We start from the raw sequence: 22,922 nt of genomic DNA, 5'->3' as shown, positions 1-22,922 counted from the left end.
TGCTTCTCACATTCAATCTAATGCTTTTTTGAACTGCAAGCGCAATGTTATCTTTTAATTTCGGAACCTGTTAGGTGAGTCTGGTTTGTCCCCTTATCTCTGCCTGTGGTGACCACAGAGGGCCTGGTAATTTGGATTTGGTGAACCACGTTGGCCCCAGTGTGTGTTTCATTGCTGGTTCAATTAGTCTCTCGGCAGGGCTTGTTATCCTTTTCAAGCTGCTCCCTTGCTTGGCGAACTGCTTTTTAGTCTTGCCCAGGGTCATAAAGAAAACTGGCAGTCTGTGTGACAAAACACTGGCGTCCATTTTTGGAGGTTCTTTGAAGCCTATATGGGCACTTGTGCCGCGACTGTGATCTCGCGCTGTCCGCCAGAGCCCCTAAGACAGACACAGGTTGCCATGACAACTCCGCTTGTGTTCTCATTGGCTGGCAGGCTGCCGCTACAGCAGCTATCGAGAGCAATGGAGAGTACAGCGGGAGACTGGCCCCCCCCTCGGAAACCTCCTCTGGGACCTCCAAACTCAGCTCCAAGAGTGCCAAGGAGAGGAGGAACCAACGGAGGAAGAGAAAACAGAGGCAGGAGGAGGAGGAGAAGGCAGAACACGATAAATTCCATAAGTCAGAGTCGGAGGACAGCATCAAGAGATCAAGCTTCCGCTTTTCTATGGATGCCAACAGGCTGTCGCAGGACAAGAGATGCTCGTCACCTAACCAGGTGAGCAGACAGTGCTGGTAAGGGTCACCAGGTGAGGAAACTGTCCTGGGAGGGGTCAACAGGTGAGGAGACTGTCCTGGGAGGGGTCAACAGGTGAGGAAACTGTCCTGGGAGGGGTCACCACGTGAGGAGACTGTCCTGGGAGGGGTCACCACGTGAGGAGACTGTCCTGGGAGGGGTCAACAGGTGAGGAGACTGTCCTGGGAGGGGTCACCAGGTGAGGAAACTGTCCTGGGAGGGGTCACCAGGTGAGTAGACTGTCCTGGGAGGGGTCACCACGTGAGGAGACTGTCCTGGGAGGGGTCAACAGGTGAGGAAACTGTCCTGGGAGGGGTCAACAGGTGAGCAGACTGTCCTGGGAGGGGTCACCAGGTGAGGAAACTGTCCTGGGAGGGGTCAACAGGTGAGGAGACTGTCCTGGGAGGGGTCAACAGGTGAGGAGTTTGTCCTGGGAGGGGTCAACAGGTGAGCAGACTGTCCTGGGAGGGGTCACCAACTATTATCTCCCTTCAACCTCTGTCATAATCACCATGACCTCCATCCTCCTTTTTTAGTAATGACACCTGCACCCCCCCTCTCCCTCCCCCCTTTCGCCCTTTCGCTCTTCCCACCGCACCCCAGTCCCTCCTAAGTGTCCGCGGCTCCATCTTCTCCCCGCGGAGGAACAGCCGCGCCAGCTTGTTCAGCTTCCGCGGCCATGCCCGCGACGTGGTCTCCGAGAACGACTTCGCCGACGATGAGCACAGCACGTTCGAGGAAGACAGCCGGCGCGGCTCCCTCTTTGTGCCTTGCCGCTTGGAGCGGCGCTGCAGCACGTACAGCCAGACCAGCCTGAATGCCCAGCGGGTCCTGCTCCCAGCCAACGGCAAGATGCGCTGCGCCGTGGACTGCAACGGAGTCGTGTCGCTAGTGGGAGGGACTTCCACGCCCGCCTCGCCTGCGGGCGTGCTCCTGCATGAGGTAAGCTGTAGTTTGCGTCAGCCCTCGAAAGTCAGATTTTCTTTCTGCCTGGAGTGCCAGGCAACTGGTTTTGCACTTTTTCGCATCCGTTGGTTCCGTTGTTTGGCTAACTGTCGGAAGCGACCCAGCATGGTCGGCGTGGTCGTGACAACGGTCAGCCAGTCTTGCCGAGGCCACCTGGTCCAAAAGCTGAGTTACTCTCCCAATCTCCAGGGAACCACCACCGACTCTGAGTTGAGACTGAAGAAGAGGAGGCCTCGACGGGCTTCCATGCACTACCTGGACATGCCGGAGAGAGCCAGGGCTATGAGTGTGGCCAGCATCCTCACCAACACCATGGAGGGTCAGTGTCACTCCCAAGTTCTTGGTGGTGATTTATTTGGGAGTCCCAATTTCCGCCTGTATGTGTTGTATAGATGATTGTACTATTGACAAACTTTCAACAAACTGCATGTTGTTAAGCAAGTGCTCGCGTGGGCTACGGTTAAGTTTAAGGTAAGGTTTAGGGTAAAGTTTAAGGTTAGGGTTAGGATAAAGGTTAAGTTTATGTTAAGGATTATGGTTATGGTAGATAGTTAAGATGTTACTAATAGTCAGCAGAAAATCCTTAGAGCATCTACAGAAAGTGTTACCAAGTTCTTACATTCCATACACTTGAGCTTACAGCCTTGGAATGTGTTTCTGTCATATTTGATAGATTAAGTAGAGAGGCAGACTTTCATAAAAGACCATTGAACCCAAATACCCACAGGGAGCTGTAGAATACAATGAAAGGGCCATGCTTGTGTGAGACTTTCTGAATTTGCACGACACAGGCTCAAAAAAAAGTAATCATAAATGTGAAGGAATAAGACTTTTCACCTTTGAAAACCTTTACAAAGATGACATAAAATTCATGAAATTATTCATATATTCTGATTTGCTGGCAATTTGACGGCAGCACTGGCCATAGATGAACAATGTAGCACTTAACTCACAAAGCCCAGACGCATCATTTCATTTGGCACAATTTGAGTCCACACCAGACAAACACATAAATATCTATCACAAACATGATTGGATTGGACCTTCTAAAAGGTCAGGAAAGCAGATGTGAAGTCATATGGACTCGAAAATACCAAGATTTATACTGGACAAATGCACCAAACATCTTTAAAACCATTGTAATATGTACTGCAGGTCATCAACTATGTGTTGACCTTAGCTTTAGAAAAGCATCAAAGAACTTCCCCCAAACATCATCAATTAGGCTGTTATATTTCAATCGCTGCTGCACGCGTGCCAACAGGTCCTAACCATAACTAGGACATATTGTCAACACTCATTCAATTAAACTTTTCCAGAGCTCGAGGAGTCGAGGCAGAAGTGTCCGCCATGCTGGTACAAGTTCGCAAACACCTATCTGATATGGGACTGCTGTCCTCTGTGGCTGAGCTTCAAGGGGATAGTCAACACAGTGGTGATGGATCCTTTTGTGGACCTGGCCATCACCATCTGCATCGTCCTCAACACCCTGTTCATGGCCATGGAGCACTACCCCATGACCGGGGAGTTCACCAGCGTCCTCACCGTGGGGAACTTGGTGAGTGGCGGATATCGTTCAAGTGACGCTGCGGGCTTTTAAATGTCATGCCGCGTGTGTTTCTGGGATAGTATTCTCCTGAAGCTGCAATGTCTCAGGGAATTGTTCTCGTCTCTTGCACTTCGTATAGCTTGCCCCGCAAAGTCACACCAACTTCCAAAAAAAAAACAAATGAAATGCAGTAATATTTCCCAGTTTTACTGACCAAGTGTGTGGTATACGATTCATTCGGCCGCATGCTCTTTAAACGATAAACAAATATGCATTTCTATTCACAATCCATAAGGCTAAATACTTATGCCAAGCCTAAACCCACACTCCTCCCACACGAGCGTTGTCACTCAATCTATGTAAAACTTTCTAACCATGCCCGAATATAACTTATTAATACATGTCTCTGTGTAGGTGTTCACAGGCATCTTCACGGCCGAAATGTGTTTCAAACTTATCGCCTTGGACCCCTACTATTACTTCCAACAAGGATGGAACATCTTTGACGGCATAATAGTTAGCCTGAGTCTGATGGAGCTGGGCCTGGCCAATGTCGAGGGTCTGTCTGTGCTCAGGTCTTTCCGACTGGTGAGTTCCCATTCCTGACACCGGTTTCTCCTGAGCCGACGCCGTTACAGCAGAGTGTGTGTTTTCTAGTTGGGCTATTTTACAGGAAACACTGAACTACCGTGCCTCTTGGCTAAATTTGTGTTTACTTAAATACCTCTTGTCAACAGTTGAGGGTGTTTAAACTGGCCAAGTCGTGGCCCACCTTAAACATGCTGATCAAGATCATCGGTAACTCGGTGGGCGCCCTGGGCAACTTGACTCTGGTCCTCGCCATCATCGTCTTCATCTTCGCCGTGGTCGGCATGCAGCTGTTCGGCAAGAGCTACAAGGAGTGCGTGTGCAAGATCTCGGACGACTGCCAGCTGCCCCGCTGGCACATGAACGACTTCTTCCACTCGTTCCTCATTGTGTTCCGGGTGCTGTGCGGCGAGTGGATCGAGACCATGTGGGACTGCATGGAGGTGGCGGGCCAGAGCATGTGCCTCATCGTCTTCATGATGGTCATGGTCATCGGAAACCTGGTGGTAGGTGTCCAGCCCGGTGTCTCGGCATCAACGTTCTTTACATCTCACCCCGGCCACGCCCTCTGTTAATCAACACATTTGGATGAATCACCGGTCTGCGATGTGTCCTGCCTTAGAGGTCTGGCGCCCACAAGGACGCGGACCGGTGAGATGGTGCAGCTATGAAACCTTTTCTCGATCACTCCCCCTCTCCCCATTTCAGGTCACCCCACCAAGAACAAATTGGCCAAAGTGGCTCGTTTGTAATTTTTATGTAAAGCACTCAAAATTCCACTCCGAATGTGTGAGCTGCACTTACAAACAATTATCAACGATTATCTTTTATGTTTCCATAATGTCAGACGAGGATCTTCCCAAGACAACTACTCTGTGTTTCTTCTTGTCTTTTCTCTGTGCACGTCTGTAGGTCCTGAATCTGTTTCTGGCCTTGCTGCTGAGCTCCTTCAGCGCCGACAACCTGGCGGCGACGGACGACGACAGCGAGATGAACAACCTGCAGATTGCCGTGGGCCGCATCCAAAGGGGCGTGGCCTGGGTCAAGACGAGCGTCCGGCAGGTGGTCCAGAGTGTGTTTCTCGGCGGCAGAGCCTCCAAGGGGGGCAAGGACGTGTCCCTGGAAGAGAGCAAGCCCCTGGACGAGCTCCGCAGCTCCCTCGATGTCAACGGCAAGGGGGGACACTGCGGATCCAACCACACCGCCGTCGAGATCACGAAGGATCTCAGCGGGATCTATCTGACGGAGGGGAACGGGCGACCCGGAGGGGGGTTGGGGGTGGAGCTGGGGGACGGCACGAAGATGACCGAGTGTGACTACATGTCGTTCATTCACAACCCCAGCCTCACGGTCAGCGTGCCCATTGCCGTGTGCGAGTCTGACTTCGAGAACGTGGTCACGGAGGAGTTCAGCAGCGACTCGGCGTCCGAGGACATGGAGATGGACAGCAAAGAGGTAAAAGACGAGGTTTAGATCTGACCGGTGTACTGCTGTGTCTATTAGTGACAAACGCAGTCTGTTATTTTACAGTGTTGTGTCTGTGTTAGTTTATAGTGGTGTCTGTGTTAGTTTACAGTGGTGTCTGTGTTAGTTTACAGTGGTGTCTGCTATTTTACAGTGTGTCTGTGTCAGTTTGCAGTGGTGTCTGTGTTCCAACCCTGGATCAATTACAAAATGTACATTACCTAATGTGCCAAAGATTACCATGGCCTTAAGCAAGGTCGGCACTTAGTGCTGAGACTAGTCTGGTGCTACGGACTATTCTGGTGTTGAGGACTGAGGACTAGTCTTGTGCTGAGTGCTGTTCTGGTGCTATGGACTATTCTGGTGCTTATGGTTGAGGACTAGTCTGGTGCTGAGGACTAACCAGCTTTCTAAAGTGTCGAAGTGAGTGCTGTCATCCATGGTTCTGAACCGAAAATCTGATCTGTCTCGCTACAGTCAGATCAGTCGTGGAGGACAAAACACAAACCAAGTTCCTATTAAGCGTCCGCTAAGAATCCTAATAACATTCAGTATGTAATACCATCACTGGCTAGAATGTTATGAATCCAGTTTCTAGCTTGCCGTCTTGCTAACTTATCCAGACGTAGCATTGTGTCTCCATTCGTTTTCTGATACAGTCTCCATGGAGTTGCTCTTGTGAAGCCCTGGGCGTTGAAACAATAGCAATGTACAGTGACAGGATGGTACAGTCACAACAAACAGTGAGTCACGGTCGCCTATGCCCTAGCAGCAGGTTCTTCCGGGAGGTTCTCATTAGACACTGTATCTTGCTGATGTGTTTGTTTTCTGGTTAAGGGACACAGACCAAATGGCTCTCCACTATTATCTATGGTTGTAGAAGAAATTGTTTAATGCAGCATCCATGCCTGGAGTGAGTGTGTGTGCGTGTATTTGTGTGTGTGTGAGTGTGTATACCTCATCTTAATCAAATGAATGTCCTGTAGACTGAAAAAGGAAGAGAAAGCACTTACTATGACTTACACATGGACACTTGCGCGCACACACACACTGACACATACAGTGGATATAAAAAGTCTACACACCCCTGTGAAAATGCCAGGTTTTTGTGATGTGAAAGAATGAGACAAAGATAAATCATGTCAGAAACTTTTCCACTTTTAATGTGACCTATAATGTGAAGAATTAAATTGAAAAATAAACTTAAATCTTCGAGGAGGAAAAATGAAAACTAAAAACTACCCAATCACACATCCAAATCCACAAAAGCATGGCTTCACCAGAAGATTTAATGTTTTGGAATGGCCCAGCCAGAGCCCAGACCTGAATCCAATTGAACATATGTGGGGTACTGAAGAGGGCTGTGCACGGGAGATGTCCTCACAATCTGACAGATTTGGAGCATTTTTGCAAAGAAGAGTGGGCAGATATTGCCATGTCAAGATGTGCCATGCTAATAGACCCATACCCAAAAAGACTGAGTGCTGTAATAAAATCAAAAGGTGCTGCAACAAAGTATTAGTTCAAGGGTGTGCACATTTATGCAACCAGGTTATTATTTCTTACTTTTCCCGCTCAAAGATTTCTGTTTGTTTTTCAATTGAATTGTTCACATTATAGGTCACATTAAAAGTGGAAAAAGTTCTGACATGATTCATCTTTGACTCATTCTTTTACATCACAAGAACCTGGCATTTTAACAGGGGTGTGTAGACTTTTTACATCCACTGTACATATGTACACAATATTTCGGATCGTCTTATGTAAATGAGATAATTTGCATTCTAATGACTTCCATGACCCCTTGTCATGTAAGGCAACCCAGGGCAGGCAAGGCTCTGTAGACCCTCCCACCTCACGTCCACGCACAGGAAGAGGAGCTTAGCATATCAACTGTAGTGTCACCAGCCAGCCACTAGGGGTCCCCGGCCAACCCCTGCAGGTTCACCTGCAATCGTTACATCACACGTGCCGAGAATATTCCCTAGCGTAGTCTATATCAAAGAATAATAAAAGGATCTAGCCCTGAAATATGGATTGAATGGCTGATCCTCAACTCCTCGTCCGCACCTATGAATCATTGGTTGAAATGTGTCTATTGTTAAAATGGTCATACCCGGGTATGTTTGTTCATGAACGTGCGTGTGCGTGTGTGTATGTTGGATTCTGCACTGCATGAAGTGCTTGTCATTTCTCTGTGGATAACCTGTTTCCTTAGGTGCCCTCAGAGCCACTGAAGAAGAGCAGATGTGGAGGTTTTAGAGTGTATGAACCCGACGCTGCTTAACCATTCCGTTTGTTATTGCAGCTGTGTTACGGATCCTTTCAAGGTTTTCAGTGAGAGAGGACACTTGTAAGACCATTTTATTGTACATAGCACCAACCATGGAGACTGCCTATGCCATTTTACAGAACCAACCAATAATTATTTTTCATATTTTTTTTTATTATGGATTGCCTATGTTTTCATTCTCTGCCTGTTTTTACACACCTGGACGTCAACTGCCGTGATCCCCGAATTTTGTTTGACCCTACCCCCATCTCATTTCAGTCTTTTTTGTTTTGCAGTTTCAGCTCCATGACAAATGAGTGGCACCCCCTTTGTCCATTGATAGCTTAACTTATATGACACGTACCTGATTATTGAGTATTGATTCTGGACTTTACAATCTTAATGCATGGAGAGAGGAGAGGATGAGGTTCCATCATCAGGTTTGTATTAGATGGAGTGAAGATTTGAAGAGGAAAAGGCCCTCAAACCCTTTTTATCTTAGTAGTTGCATAAGGTTAGATGCACCATGCTGAACTGTATACAGCAATTATAACAAAGGCCCTAGTGAAGGAAAGACACAAATTACATATTGCCTTCAAAAAGGCTATTTATAGCCCAGAATAGAGAGAGGGAGACGGAGAAAGACTTGGAGAGAGACAGGGGAGAGACAGGGAGAGAGACCGGGAAAGGGAGAGAGGAAAAAGAGACTGGGAAAGATATATATATATATATATATATATATATATATATATAGAGGGAGAGGGAGAGAGAGAGAGAGAGAGAGAGAGAGAGAGAGAGAGAGAGAGAGAGAGAGAGAGAGAGAGAGAGAGACTGGGAAAGAGAGAGAGACTGGGAAAGAGAGAGACTGGGAAAGAGAGAGACTGGGAAAGAGAGAGAGAGACTGGGAAAGAGAGAGAGACAGAGAGAGAGAGAGACAGAGAGAGAGAGAGACAGAGAGAGAGAGAGACTGGGAAAGAGAGAGAGACAGAGACAGACTGGTAAAGAGAGAGCGATGGAGAAAGAGAGAGACTGGGAAAGAGAGAGAGAGACTGGGAAAGAGAGAGAGACAGAGAGAGACAGAGAGAAAAGACAGACTGGTAAAGAGAGAGCGATGGAGAAAGAGAGGATGTGTGAAAGTGCAGAGGAACAAAGAAAGACAAGCATGTGCGAGACAGGGGAAGGAAGGGATGAAGAAGCAGTGTGCCACCTTACATTGTATAACTGTCTATCTCCTGGTGTGGGGGGGGGGGGGCGGGGGCGGGGGGGGGGGCAAGGCGGCATGCTTCCATCATCCCCTTTTCCGTATTAGCTGGGTCCCACGGCAAACAGACCTGCTGCACTGTCTGGTACTGATGACATGTTACTCCTCTGTTTTCCAGCCAGCCAGTCGCCACAGACTATTCCCCAAAGACTGCACCACATTACCTAGCTGTGAAAACAGGCCGGGGGAATCCACCCACGCGGTGAAGCTAGGCCAGCCTCTCTCACCACACAACACATGGAATGAAGTCCTGCGTGTCACTGTTTGCTTCTTTAGATTATTTTGTTAAAGGTCTCTCCGGTCTGAGTGGGCCTCGTTAACAACCTAATGGCAAATGAAAAAGGACAGCAGTCCGTTAGGCTAGGACGTCACACGAGTCAGATCCCCCAAACCCAAGAAGCTTAGTGATTATTCAGACCCGGACACTCCTCCGTCCACATAACCTCTCGGAGGGATGTCTCCTGTTAATCTTCTACCGTGGGATTATTACCTTAGACCACCCCTAAAGTAGCTGTATCTACCATCTATGTGTTCCTGGGTAATATCGGCAGTCATCTGTTATTACCAGTATCATTTTATTATTTTTATTACCACATGCTGTCTTACAAACAGTGCGCAGTACTGGTTCTTGCTGGTAAGCTAATGTGGTTGTATACTTATTACCAAAACAGACCCGAGCTTGTGTACACTGCTTTTTGTAGGGAATGGAGATAATGTGTTTTCATGTTAGGAAAATGGCCAAGGTTTCAAGGGAGGGTTTCAGTGTTTTGGCGGGATGGGGGTTCTTGTTTGGGGTAAAATCAACTAGGGCCTGTCCAACGATAAATCCCGGGTCATTTTTCAGTAGACATGAAAATACATCGACACATGTTCTCTTGCTTGATTCCAATTTCAGGCTTGGATTGAAAATGCACTGGAATACTGCATGTCCTTTTCTAATGTCTGAGCCGACATCAAACATACCCACAGTGCGTCATGCCACCAACCTCTTGCTATGACAAGCATTTCCTGTACTATAGAGTCCAATTGGAGTCCCCCGATCCTACCAATCTCAAAGCCTGTAGGTACTTTTGATCGACGCGTGCATGTAATGGACGGAGACGATTATGATGGTTGTTTTTTGAAACGAGCCCTGCTCTGTGAGCTTATTTAAGCTAAAGTCACGTCTCCCAGTCCAGATCAGTGAATCTGGCAGTGTTATTGTCACAGTCTGTGACAGTGGGGATTGAACCATGACAAGACTAAGCTCATGTTGGCTCCTGTGCGGGGGGAGGTGGAGAGAAGGGCTGTGTTGCCGCAGAAACGTTGGCTTGTTAAACGTGCTGGTTCTCCCCACCCACCCACAGAAGCTTCCTCCGGAGACCCAGAACCTCAGCTCATCAGAGGGCAGCACGGTAGATATCAGACCCCCAGGGGATGGAGCGGAGTCAGTGGAGCTGGAGGACGAGGAGTCGGAGGACCCAGAGAACTGCTTTACTGAGAGTGAGTGGGGAGGGAGGGAGGTGGAGGGGCGGGGGACGGGGGGAGGGGGAGAGTAAGGAGAAAGAGGGACAGGGGGAGACTGAAGACTTTTGGAAGTGGTCCATGAAGAGAACCGAAAAGTGAGGTAAAGAAACTGCTTAAAAGTACAAGCAATGATTTTGGCATCGATTTCATGCTTGTCTTCCTTCCAGGCTGTGTGCTTAGGTTCCAGTGTTGCCAGGTCAACGTCGACGAGGGCAAGTGGAAGATCTGGTGGAACCTGAGGAAGACATGCTTTATCATCGTGGAGCACAACTGGTTTGAGACCTTCATCATCTTCATGATCCTACTGAGCAGCGGAGCTCTAGTGAGTGGTGTGGGCTGTGTGATTTTGAATGTCCAGGAAATCTGGGATCTAGTGTGTCGTATTGCATGTGTGATCTAGGGTGATGTAGTCCATATGTGAGCTACGTAATGTGTTGTAGTACATGTGTGATCTAGTGTAATGTACTACATGAGTAATCTAGTGTGTTATATTACGCGTGTGATCTAGGGTGATGTAGTACACAAGTAATCTAGTGTGTTATATTACATTTGTAATCTTGTGTGATGTAGTACATGTGTAATCTAGTGTGATGTAGTACATGTGTGATCTGGTTTTGATGTAGTACATGTGTAATCTAGTGTGATGTAGTACATGTGTAATCTAGTGTGATTTAGTACATGTGTAATCTAGTGTGATGTAGTACATGTGTAATCTATTGTGATGTAGTACATGTGTAATCTAGTGTGATGTAGTACATGTGTAATCTAGTGTGGTCTTTGAACACAGACCCCAGGCACATATAACACTTTCAATGTCTATCGGGTGTTTGACTCTTGGTATCTGTCTTCATGCAGGCATTTGAAGACATTTACATTGAACAGAGGAAGACCATTAAAATCGTGCTTGAGTATGCTGACAAGATTTTCACCTACATCTTCATCCTGGAGATGCTGCTGAAATGGGTTGCTTATGGATTTAAGAAGTACTTCACAAACGCCTGGTGCTGGCTGGACTTCCTCATTGTTGACGTATGTACCTGCCAGAGTTGTGATGTGAACTTCTTGAATAAACCGTTATCTCTAATACCCTGGGGTCAGGGTATTACATACATTCTCTGTGTTACTCTAGATAGCCATTTATAGTGAATTTATACATTTATTATGTATCTACCAATTGAAAGGGAAGTGAAACCTTTAATTTGACTGAATGTTAGATAGTTTTAGTGAGGCAACAATACAGAATGTTTTTTCACACATATCCAATTTGATGAAGATCTGTATAAAATACCATAATTGGAAATCCTTGGTAAAGATCAGTATCAAATACCATCTTTTGGAGGTCTGTACAATTGTAAATAGAAAGTATCATCAAGCATTTTATTTTGAATGCCCTTTCTTTTGTTTTATTGCTTATTTTGCTTGTTCATTTGAATTATATTAGAATTATTTATTATAAGTCTGTATAAATGTGTATGGGTTTGTATATAGTATTTATATAGTATTGTGTATATAGTACATATAGTATATATTTTAATTTGGATATAATCTCAAATGCAGCTAAAACAAAGAAATTGCCCTGAAACATTTGTTTTGAATCTTCAGTGCGTACTATGATCTTCAGCACATACTATGATCTTCAGCGCGTACTATGACCTTCAGCGTGTACTATGATCATCGGTTTCAGACACACTGGTTCCGGTATCTCAGTATCAGCCGACCTGCTGTGCTTTTCAAACCCAAAATTTGGTTTAGCATTTAACCGGACTGGTGCAACAAACAAAAAACTTTCCGTCAGCGGATACCAGACATTGATGACGGAGGTTCACGGGAGAATGTACCTCGGTCGTCAGTAGTGCCAGCTAACGGGCAAGGCCACCAAAGGCAGATAAAGACGCTGTTCAACACTGGTGTGCAAGAAGGGCTTGTAGGAACAGGCGTCTGGCTAGTCCTTATCACAGATGGGCTACTGTAGCCACGTCAGCTCGGACCAACACCTCCGTTGCATCTGAAACTCCTGAAAGAATTTCAGCTGTTCTAGATGAACTGACCGCTGAATGTATGCCTCGGTTTGTGAGACTGCGCCTCCTGACGTTTGTTTTTCCTTCTGCCTCTTCGTCAGGTGTCCCTGGTGAGCTTGGTAGCCAACGCGTTGGGCTACTCTGAGCTGAGTGCCATCAAGTCCCTGCGGACACTGCGGGCCTTGAGACCTCTCAGGGCCTTGTCGCGGTTTGAGGGCATGAGGGTAAGCGTTGCTGGAGTACGTTTTGAGCTCCACTGCAATCAGAGAGTGTGTCAATATAGACGCTCACAACAAAGTCAACCGTGGTTGAGTCTCTTGGAGAAAAAAAATACTGTCAGAAATTATTCAAATTCATGCCTATTCATTCTATTTTAGGAGACTGTCTTGTTACATTTGACATTTGCTAGCATTCTTAACAAGACGCTAGCTAATCTTTTGAAAGGGCTTGGGCTTATGGGTGTAGGAGAATAAGGACGAATGCATGCTTGTGTAAAGAACTATCTTTGTAGATATCTTTCATTGTATATATCTGCATTACTTTTTCCATGTTGTGTCAATACCTTCTATATCTATGTTCTCTGACATTGCTCTGTCTTGATGTTGCTTGTTTCATGCCATTTGATGCATAATTTCTTTCTTTGTATGTCTTTTCATTTACAGTTAACACTGTTGTGACTTCATCCTGACTCTTCTAAGGTTTTTTTCTGTTTTGCTTTTTACATTTGAGTGGTTTAGTATGAACTGTTGCATATTCTTTTAAATAATATTTTCCTCAAATGGTTAAATCTCCAACTCTTGATACCCTGCTTGGTAGAGTTAGTAGCATGGTTTGTACTGAAAATTACATTCTGCACATGCATTTTCATGTGTTCATGTACACATGTTTAAATATGTGTGGGTGTGTACATATACAATGCCATCCGAAATTATTGGCACATAGTTTAAGATTGAGCTAATAAACAACATAGCCTTTTTTATGAACGTTATTGCATCAATTATTGTGGACAGCGCTGTGCATGTGTGTATATATATTTATATATATATATTAATGTGTGTATACATTATATGTAGAGTATATAGTCATGTGAAAAGTAAATACACCTCCTGGAAAATAATTTAACAAATGACACTGAAAGATAATGCTTTTCAATTATTTATTCATAAAAAAATTAACAGAAATGCATTTTCGTTATAAAGAAAGCCGTTCCTTGTAACTGTCTATCAGTCTCTTATATCGACAGGGAGATTTTTCTTCCCCTCTATCTTTACAGTATTGCTTCCATTGTAACATGTTCAAGGGCTTTCTTGCATGCACAGCCTCAAGTTCCCCTACAATATTTAGATTATTCTCCACAGGTATTCTCTAGTACAGTATGGAATACATGGTTGACTATGTGATGACATGTTGGCCGGACCACCACAATGCAATGCCAACACCTTTATGCTTTAAGGTCAGTTTGAGGTCATTTTGTTTGTCTGGCATTGCAGCCAAACAGCTCCACCTTTGACTCAACTGTCCAGACCATATTTGTTCAGTGGTCTTCACACAGGTGTTTTCTGGCAAACGTCAGTCATTTCTTGATATAGTTTTTTGAGAGCAGAGACTTCTTCCTTTCTGAATTCCCAGTGTAGGCCAAGTTTGCGAAAACCCCTTCCCGATTTAATCTGTCAAGCAGGTGCCGTAGATCCCCAGATGTGACCCTAGGGTTCTTAGAGACTTCTATGAGCATCATTTCGTCAGCTCTTCGGCTGAACTTGGTGGGACGATCTGTCCTATATGGATTGCCAGATGACTGGACCTTTCTCCATTTGTAGATGATCTATCAAACACTGAAAAGTTGTACTTGCTTTGAATTTGCATTGTAACTCATTCCACACTCATGGGCATCAATAACCTTTCTTCTGAGGGCCTCAGCTAGGTCTTTTGATCTTGGCATGGTGTTATCAAACACCCTTATGGTAGTAGAGGTGTACTAACTTTTTCCACTTAAGGAAAGTGCATCCTGTTGATTTTAAATGCATAAATGTTGTCAAAGTTTGTGTGTGTGCGCGTGTGTGAATATACAGTATGTAGCAAGTATACACACATTAAAGGATGACTCGTGTGTGGGTACATGTATTGAGGAATTACCGGGTGGTCACGGATTCCTCTCTGATTGACAGGTGGTGGTGAACGCCCTCCTCGGCGCCATCCCGTCCATCATGAACGTGCTGCTGGTGTGCCTCATCTTCTGGCTCATCTTCAGCATAATGGGCGTCAACCTGTTCGCGGGGAAGTTCTACTACTGTGTCAATACCACGGACGACGTCCGGTTCCCCGTCAAGGTGGTCAACAACAAGACCAACTGCCTGGCGATGGCCCTGGGCAACAGCAGCGCCCGCTGGAAGAACGTCAAGATCAACTTCGACAATGTCGGCGCCGGGTATCTGGCCCTGTTGCAAGTGGTGAGTGGGACCGGACCGCTTAGATTAGAAACGTTCACGGCGTGCCGATCCCTGTGAGCTGGCCATACCTCGGTCTGTTTATGTGACCAACGCTCTTGAATATTTGGGGGGGGGGTGACAAATTGAATTAGCCATGCAGAAATGAAATGGTCATTACGATTTGTACAGTTTTTATCAGCTCCCTAATAATCCCTTAAATGAAATCCAGACAGGGAGCATCGACAATACTCGACAAGATGGATAGACTATTTTTCACTGTGAGATATTATCAGTGTGGCCCCGCTGGGCCTCATTAAAGGCAGAACATGATTGATACCCCTGGTGTAGAGTAATTTTGCTGGACATAGCTTGGCATCATTTAAAATGGTCCCTTTAATGTTGTGTACTTCCAGCCAAAATAGCTCTCCTTAACCGTAAGTAGCTGTGGAGTCTGTCTTCACGGCCCCAGCAGGGGACCAGGGTGGAGGCAGGAAATCTCCTGAGAGCGACTCCTCAGAGAGTAACTCATTCTCTGCTTTTCTTGGCTCCTAGGCAACATTCAAAGGTTGGATGGACATCATGTACGCCGCTGTTGACTCTCGCAATGTAAGTGTTCCTTTGGGAATGTGGTCTTGGAGGTTGACTGACAGTCGAAAGTGATGTTGAGTAGCCGTCTCTCTGAGGCCTTTTTCAGGCTGTTCTATACTGCCACCTACTGGATACTGTAAATCTCTCAGGGGTTAAGGTTGATGAAATGGTTGAGTAATGCTAAGAGTTAGGATTTTGGACAGCAGTTGGGTTTGGGTTAAAAGACCATTAAAAAACATTGCACCAGTGGCAGCTTCTGATTGGCTGTGTAGCAGGGGCGGTGCCAAATGGCAACAAGTTTTATATCAATAGACGTGTATATTGCTGCCTTCAAGCAACCTGTTATTGCTCAAATGAAGAAAAAATATATCTAGTAATATTTCGCTCTGTTAAAATACTGGGCAAGAGTAAGTCATACTGGCAGTGGCAGGTAGATGGCGCTACAAAGCCCCAGGACAGACAGCTGCAGCTGAATGCCTCATTCTTCTGGCTTTCCTCAAAATAAAACACGAGATTGTATTGTTTTAGTAATTCATTGTTTTGGTTTCAGGTGGAAGAGCAGCCAGGATACGAAAAGAATCTTTACATGTACCTCTACTTTGTCATCTTCATAATTTTTGGCTCCTTTTTCACTCTTAACCTTTTCATCGGTGTCATCATTGACAACTTCAACCAACAGAAGAAGAAGATAAGTGTTAAATAGTGACAGTGTGTTTGTGCACACTGCTTTTCTGCTTCACACAGACACACACACACACACGGACTGACGTCTCAGCTGCAAACAGCACCAACGCAGTGAATTCAGCGGTCTGGAAAGATTCCTTCCATTGAGCCGAGTGTGTGAAGCATGAACATATCTGTGGTGAATCTTCCATAAGAGGGAGATAAAGAGAGCACACACAGAGACACCAAGACACAGAGACAAACTGAGACAGGCAGAGGCATATAGAAAGGGACCCAGACAGTAAAACAGATTAAGACTGAGACAGAAAAAGACAGAGACAAAGACAGAAGAGCATAACAAAGAAAGATGGGATAGTCAGAGTTGAGTGTGTGTCTGTGTGTGTGTGTGTCTGAGACCTGCCAACATCTTTCTACTAACAACTGCAGCTTCATGACGTCGGATGAGTTTGCCTTACAGACAGGGACATAGATGGTATGAGTTTGCCTTACAGACAGGGACGTAGATGGTATGAGTTTGCCTTACAGACAGGGACATAGATGGTATGAGTTTGCCTTACAGACAGGGACATAGATGGTATGAGTTTGCCTTACAGACAGGGACATAGATGGTATGAGTTTGCCTTACAGACAGGGACATAGATGGTATGAGTTTGCCTTTCAGACAGGGACATAGATGGTATGAGTTTGCCTTACAGACAGGGACATAGATGGTATGAGTTTGCCTTACAGACAGGGACATAGATGCTATGAGTTTGCCTTACAGACAGGGACGTAGATGGTATGAGTTTGACTTACAGACAGGGACATAGATGGTATGAGTTTGACTTACAGACAGGGACATAGATGGTATGAGTTTGACTTACAGACAGGGACATAGATGGTATGAGTTTGAGGTTTTTACCAGGTTTTCTGTTCCCTTTACTTTGGAGGTCAGGACATCTTCATGACAGAGGAACAGAAGAAATACTATAACGCCATGAAGAAGCTTGGCTCCAAGAAACCTCAGAAGCCCATTCCCAGACCAATGGTTTGACTCTAATATTGATGCTTGTCGATGTTATCAAAAAACATTGAATAGGAATTACAGAACATTAAAAAATGGAGTTTATACAATGATTATGAATAAATATAAAAAGTCAGGTCCAAAATTATAGGCACTTTTAAGCAAAACAGTCTGTATAAAATCAACAACTCTACCTCCTACAGTTTTCGGCCACTCAGGCTGGGGTCCTTGTTAAGGTCAATGATATTGTTAACTTTGCCCAATTCCACAGCCTTTTAGCCTAAAATCTAGTTGCTTCTGCCAATAGGCTGCTGTTTGGCAGCTAATGGGTCTTTCAGAAAAACAATAAGGCCGACCACAAATCAAAGTCCACAAAAAATTATAATTTGACTACGTAATCAACATTTTACAACAGAAATCTCAGTCTCTGGATCTGAGCCCCATTTAAAATCTGTGATTTTAATTAAAGCATAGGCACAAATAAATGATATGAATTATTTGGAAAGAGTCTGTGTGGAGTAATGGTCTATCCCAGTGATATCTCTTATATAATATTATCTACAAGAAAATATTTTAAACAAATGTTCAGTGGCATAATACTAGCAGGGTGAGGTAGGAAAGTTATTTACAGTAGTGATGCCAATAATTCTGAATGTAAAATTATACTTTCCCTTCTCTCATACAATATCACTATTCTATTTATTTTATACTGTCTGTCTTATTTCCAATCATCCTTTCCCTCTCTCTCGCTTGCCCTCCATCTCTAGAATGTGTTCCAAGGCTGTGTGTTTGACTTCATAACCAAGCAGGCTTTTGACATTGTCATCATGATCCTCATCTGCCTGAACATGGTCACCATGATGGTGGAGGAGGACGACCAGCCTCCAGGACGGGAGAAGATCCTCTACTGGATCAACTTTGTCTTCATAGTGCTTTTCACTGGAGAGTGTATGCTCAAAATGATATCCCTCCGCCATTACTACTTCACTGTCGGCTGGAATGTGTTTGACTTTGTCGTTGTCATCCTTTCAATTGTAGGTAAGAACCGCGATTCCGTTGAACCCAAATGTAGCGTTCAGGATGAAATGTTTTTGGAGTAAATAAATGATAATACGCGTTATTTACTGTGAATGTCTGTGGCATTTCCTGCAGGGATGTTTCTATCGGAGCTGATTGAGAAGTACTTTGTCTCCCCGACGTTGTTCCGAGTCATCCGTCTCGCTCGAATCGGACGCATCCTCCGTCTCATCAAGGGCGCCAAGGGTATCCGTACGCTTCTGTTTGCCCTGATGATGTCACTTCCTGCCCTGTTCAACATCGGCCTCCTGCTCTTCCTGGTGATGTTCATCTACGCCATCTTCGGCATGTCGTCCTTTGCGTACGTCAAGCACGAGGCGGGAATCGACGACATGTTCAACTTCGAGACGTTCGGCAACAGCATGCTGTGCCTGTTCCAGATCACCACATCGGCAGGCTGGGACGGCCTCCTGGCGCCCATCCTCAACAACAAGGAGCCCGACTGTGACAACAGCGTGGAGCACCCGGGCACCCTGTACCGGGGCAACTGCGGCAACCCACCAGTGGCCATGTGCTTCTTCGTCAGCTACATCATCATCTGCTTCCTCATTGTGGTCAACATGTACATCGCCGTCATCCTGGAGAACTTCAGCGTGGCCACGGAGGAGTCGGCGGAGCCGCTGAGCGAGGACGACTTTGAGATGTTCTACGAGGTTTGGGAGCGCTTCGACCCGGACGCCACGCAGTTCGTGGAGTACAGCAAGCTGTCAGACTTTGCGGACGCTCTGGACCCGCCCCTGCGGATCGCCAAGCCCAACAACGTTCAGTTAATCTCCATGGACCTGCCCATGGTCAGCGGGGAACGCATTCACTGCCTTGACATCCTGTTTGCCTTCACCAAGCGTGTCCTGGGCGAGGGCGAAGGCTTGGACATCCTCCGAGGTCAGATGGAGGAGCGCTTCATGGCCTCCAACCCCTCGAAAGTCTCCTACGAACCCATCACCACAACCCTGCGGCGCAAGCAGGAGGACATGTCAGCTGTGGTGATCCAGAGGGCTTTCAGGTGCTACCTGGCCCGACATGCCCTGAAGAAAGCCGCAGAGCTCTACAAGGAGCAGCTCAGGGGTAATGTGGTGTGTGAGCCTGAGGACAAGGAGGTGCTGGTGATAGGGAAGTTTGCGGAGAACTCCACCTCCACAGAGAAAACGGACATGACACCCACCACCGCTTCGCCACCTTCGTACAACAGTGCCACAAAGTCGGAAACCGACAAACTGGAGAAGGAACAGAGAGAGAAAGAGGACAAGGACAAAGATCTGAGGGAGCGAAAGTAATGAGCGACTGGGGAAAAAAAATTGACAAATGATGCATATTGAGAAATGTGCTTTCGTGGTGGGAAACGCGTTTACAGTTTCAGAGGATTCATGTATGCTAAATGCTTATACAGTGGTGGAGGGCGTGTGGTGGTGTTAGGTGCTAGGCTAAACTGACTGTCACCAGCTAAGGCACGTTTTGGAGACTTGTAACGATGATCGCTTTAGGTGGCTACACGGCAACAAGACGAGGAGATAGCCTCTTGTTATAGATCACTGCCAGGGGGGAGAGAAAGCCGGCAAACTCGGAAGGCCTGCTGCGAAACCGCTTGTGATTTTCTATTGAGTGTTGTTACTATCTGATACACTTGAGTATACTGTTTAAGTTGTCTGTAGCTAGTGCTGCTGCTACTATCACCATACATCCAGTGTCTTGAATAACAATCGCCGTATTACTTACAGTACTTGCGTTTTTGTATTATTATTTTTTTTATGGTAAGGAATGTTTTCTACTTATCGTGCAATTGTGAGAATGTGTCCACTGCTTTTCACAGATGTAAAAATGCCTTGTACAGCAAAACTCAACAACAAATCCATGTTCCAGTACTAACTCTATGTATGTTTTGTTATTCTCTTAAAATATTTGGGCAAGGCAGCATTTGTCTTGTATCCTTCTGGGAATGAGAACTTATATATATATATATATGCTATTTAGGCTATGAAGTGCCCTCTGTGATTTTAGGACAATGGAGATTTGTTTCTTCATTTGGCTCTATACCCTATATGAAGTATATATTTTCAGCTTTCTATAAGGGTATGTGTTTACCTATCGGTTTCACCATTAAGATATGGCGATTTTTATACATATTCAGGGAATCAAATGTTTTTAGACAATGTCCATTATGTTTACCGTTTGGTTGAATATCCTCTGCATACAATAACTGCCTCAAGGTTGTGACCAAATGACCCAGTGATTCTTTGCCTGCACTGCAGGCATCTTTAGTTGTCGTTGGATTTCAGGTCTTTTTGCCTCGATCTGTTATTTAGTGGGCAAAGTCATACAGAGTGTTTTTCTTCACCCAGTCGTGTCTATTCAGATATGCTCAGTGGGTCCATAGATACAAAACAATTAGGCAAAAACTGATCAGGATTTTGAGTAATCACTGGAGAGTGAACTATTGAGCCACTGACCATTTTTGAAAAGTCCTCCCAGGGCAAAGAAAAACACTATTTGTGCTACCTAGCTCCCTGAAGTAACCGGTTATGTCTCATCTTCAGCATGAACTATCAATTTCTTGGTACTAAAGAACTCCCTAGTTACTAAGGCAGTGTCCTTGTCTTGTGGTATCACAAATAGCCGTCCACTGAGTTTGGAGGCATATTCTCCGGCTTGAGCCGAGTACAGAGCCAAAAGAAGAAAACACTTCACTGTCCCAAAGTTTACATGGGGCACTGAATGTGTAATTGACAGGGTTTGAAACCCGGGTCTCCCAGGCACAACCACTACTGCAAGACTGTGGTAGCCACTGAGCTATAGTCCGAGGCTTTGCAAAGGGAGCTTAAACGAGTCTTCAGGCCCGAGGCAAGGTTACTCATCACGTCAGCACAAAATTATGCACATGCTTAATTACGCGAGCTATCGGTGGTGACACTAAGTAAACACGTCTTGTGCATCTATTTGAATTTCCATTGTTTCTCCCTTGCTGTTTCTATGAACACAACCATGGATCCAGAGAACCTGAATGTACTGTATGTCAACAGATTAATTAGGAGATTCAATGACAGCAACATTAAACCTTTTCTGTTGTTGTCATAAAGCAATGTCTGTGATGGATGTATTTCAATATCTCTCTCTATCGCTGTCCACTCTCTGATTTCTGTCACGAAAAAACAAACTGGTTAAACGACTAAATGTAATAAAGGTGACACATTGTTGTATTTTTATTTTTTTTAAACCGTCTAACGTATGAGACACCAGCCATTTAAGACAACTTCCACGGACACAGATTAAGCCTAGTCCTGGACAGAAACATAAAGCTCAATGGAGATTTCCCACAGAGTTTAGCACGGTATAGGCAGGCCTGTTCATTGTTCTTGAATGATTTTATTGGGGGGGAAAATATTATTTGAGCACCTATGTAGGCCCACAGTATGCATATAAAGTAATACTACATATTTTAAGTAAGAGCATTTTTATTCTTTTTCATGACCAACCACATTGATATACTGCTAGTGTGTGTGACTGGGTCCACAGTTAGCCCATGTTACAATTACTAATCCTACCGTTGTGTTTTTACTGTAAATACTTGTGCTTTTTAAAGTCATGTCTAGGTTGCCATTTTCCAAAACTTGTGTTACATTTTGTACTCTGTGATAGAAAAAAACATTCGTACTGGTTGGTCCACACCTCTTTAGGTAATAAACAATGAAGCAATGAATCGACAGCGGTCATTCAGCTGGGGTGAAGGCATGTCAAGGAATCCTACTGTCAGCTCATCCGCTAACATCCCTAAAAGCTAAAATACACAAAAAAAAGTATATATTTTGTACACACCTGTCCCATTTCCATGTTCATTGGTTAGGCTATGCTGTCTGTGACACTGGGTTTAATCTGTGCTCTATCAGAAAGGATGACGATAAGAAAGGATGATGATAAGTTGCTGGATATTTGGTTGACGGTCTCATCCATGTGGTTCAAGTACATATTACACTGAAATGTACACACCTGAAAATGTGTGATGAGTTACATTTTTGTCATTACCAAAGATGTGACTGCTAAATAGAAAATCTACATATCCAAAATAAAAGAGATTTTGGAAAACCATGCTTTGTACACAGAACATTTTCATTGCGATCGAACAGTTGAATAATGCGATGTTAGCATGGTACATGATCAAATGGGCCGCGGGGATGCATAGATCCCTCGTACACAGAGAGGGAGAGATAGAGACGCATGGATGAAGAGAGGCGAAAACATACCCCCACCTTTGCCAACCCAAAACACTGCTGATCCTGCTGCCAGATTCTCCCCTGCTGTTGCTTGGCAACCTTACATCACAGCTCCCCCGCTCGTGATTGATCAGTAGTCTCTCCCAACTGCCTAGCCACAATACACCGCTGTGACGCAGGCATAGCCCAACACCTGCCCTCCCCGCCGGCTCAAAAAAAGAGGGACCACGATCAATAGCCACGGGAGGCACCTAGTACTCCGTGCTTCATACACCTGTGCTAAAATCCCCCACAAGTCCTTAGTGTCCTGAAGCAGCTGCTGTCATGAGCCGTGACCAGGCGTACACACGAGGGACAGATTGGCCCGTGTGAGGTGTAAAGACAGGCTAGACTCCCTCATACTCCAACCTGCCACCAGAGAGGACTCCCCGTGGAGAGGAATAGAGCTCTGGCACGGACATTCCTTTCATCCATTTCACGCCAGCTCCTCGCCCAACTGGCTGGGGTGTGTGTCCGCTGTCACGTCATTGCCGACTCGCCGGGTTGGCCTCCAGAGACTGGCGAGGGAATCGGCGAGGAAGCC

General features: G+C 45.5%; 1 protein-coding gene across 4 annotated transcripts in view; it reads left to right on the top strand.

The window, feature by feature from the left end:
* LOC105020001 (sodium channel protein type 2 subunit alpha) overlaps positions 1-22,214 on the top strand; it is a 42,864-nt gene extending 20,650 nt beyond the window's left edge. For 3 of the 4 annotated variants that reach the window (XM_029116632.2, XM_020042282.3, XM_034289707.1), the window contains 17 exons: positions 436-717; positions 1,339-1,677; positions 1,891-2,020; positions 3,021-3,259; positions 3,665-3,838; positions 3,988-4,344; positions 4,751-5,293; positions 10,182-10,317; positions 10,509-10,663; positions 11,197-11,370; positions 12,461-12,583; positions 14,525-14,806; positions 15,338-15,391; positions 15,924-16,061; positions 16,980-17,084; positions 17,828-18,098; positions 18,213-22,214. In XM_029116632.2, the coding sequence (XP_028972465.2) occupies positions 436-717; positions 1,339-1,677; positions 1,891-2,020; positions 3,021-3,259; positions 3,665-3,838; positions 3,988-4,344; positions 4,751-5,293; positions 10,182-10,317; positions 10,509-10,663; positions 11,197-11,370; positions 12,461-12,583; positions 14,525-14,806; positions 15,338-15,391; positions 15,924-16,061; positions 16,980-17,084; positions 17,828-18,098; positions 18,213-19,411 (4,701 nt within the window). In that variant the 3' untranslated portion in view covers positions 19,412-22,214. The remainder of the gene's footprint in view (positions 1-435; positions 718-1,338; positions 1,678-1,890; positions 2,021-3,020; positions 3,260-3,664; positions 3,839-3,987; positions 4,345-4,750; positions 5,294-10,181; positions 10,318-10,508; positions 10,664-11,196; positions 11,371-12,460; positions 12,584-14,524; positions 14,807-15,337; positions 15,392-15,923; positions 16,062-16,979; positions 17,085-17,827; positions 18,099-18,212) is intronic. The other variant, XM_029116633.2, reaches the window with a different exon arrangement.
* The last annotated feature ends 708 nt before the right edge of the window (positions 22,215-22,922 follow it).

This window comes from Esox lucius, chromosome 22 (genome assembly GCF_011004845.1).
Source record: "Esox lucius isolate fEsoLuc1 chromosome 22, fEsoLuc1.pri, whole genome shotgun sequence".
NCBI lineage: Eukaryota > Metazoa > Chordata > Actinopteri > Esociformes > Esocidae > Esox > Esox lucius.
The sequence above is the reverse complement of the archived record's forward strand: the minus strand, read 5'-3'. Positions and strand labels throughout refer to the sequence as shown.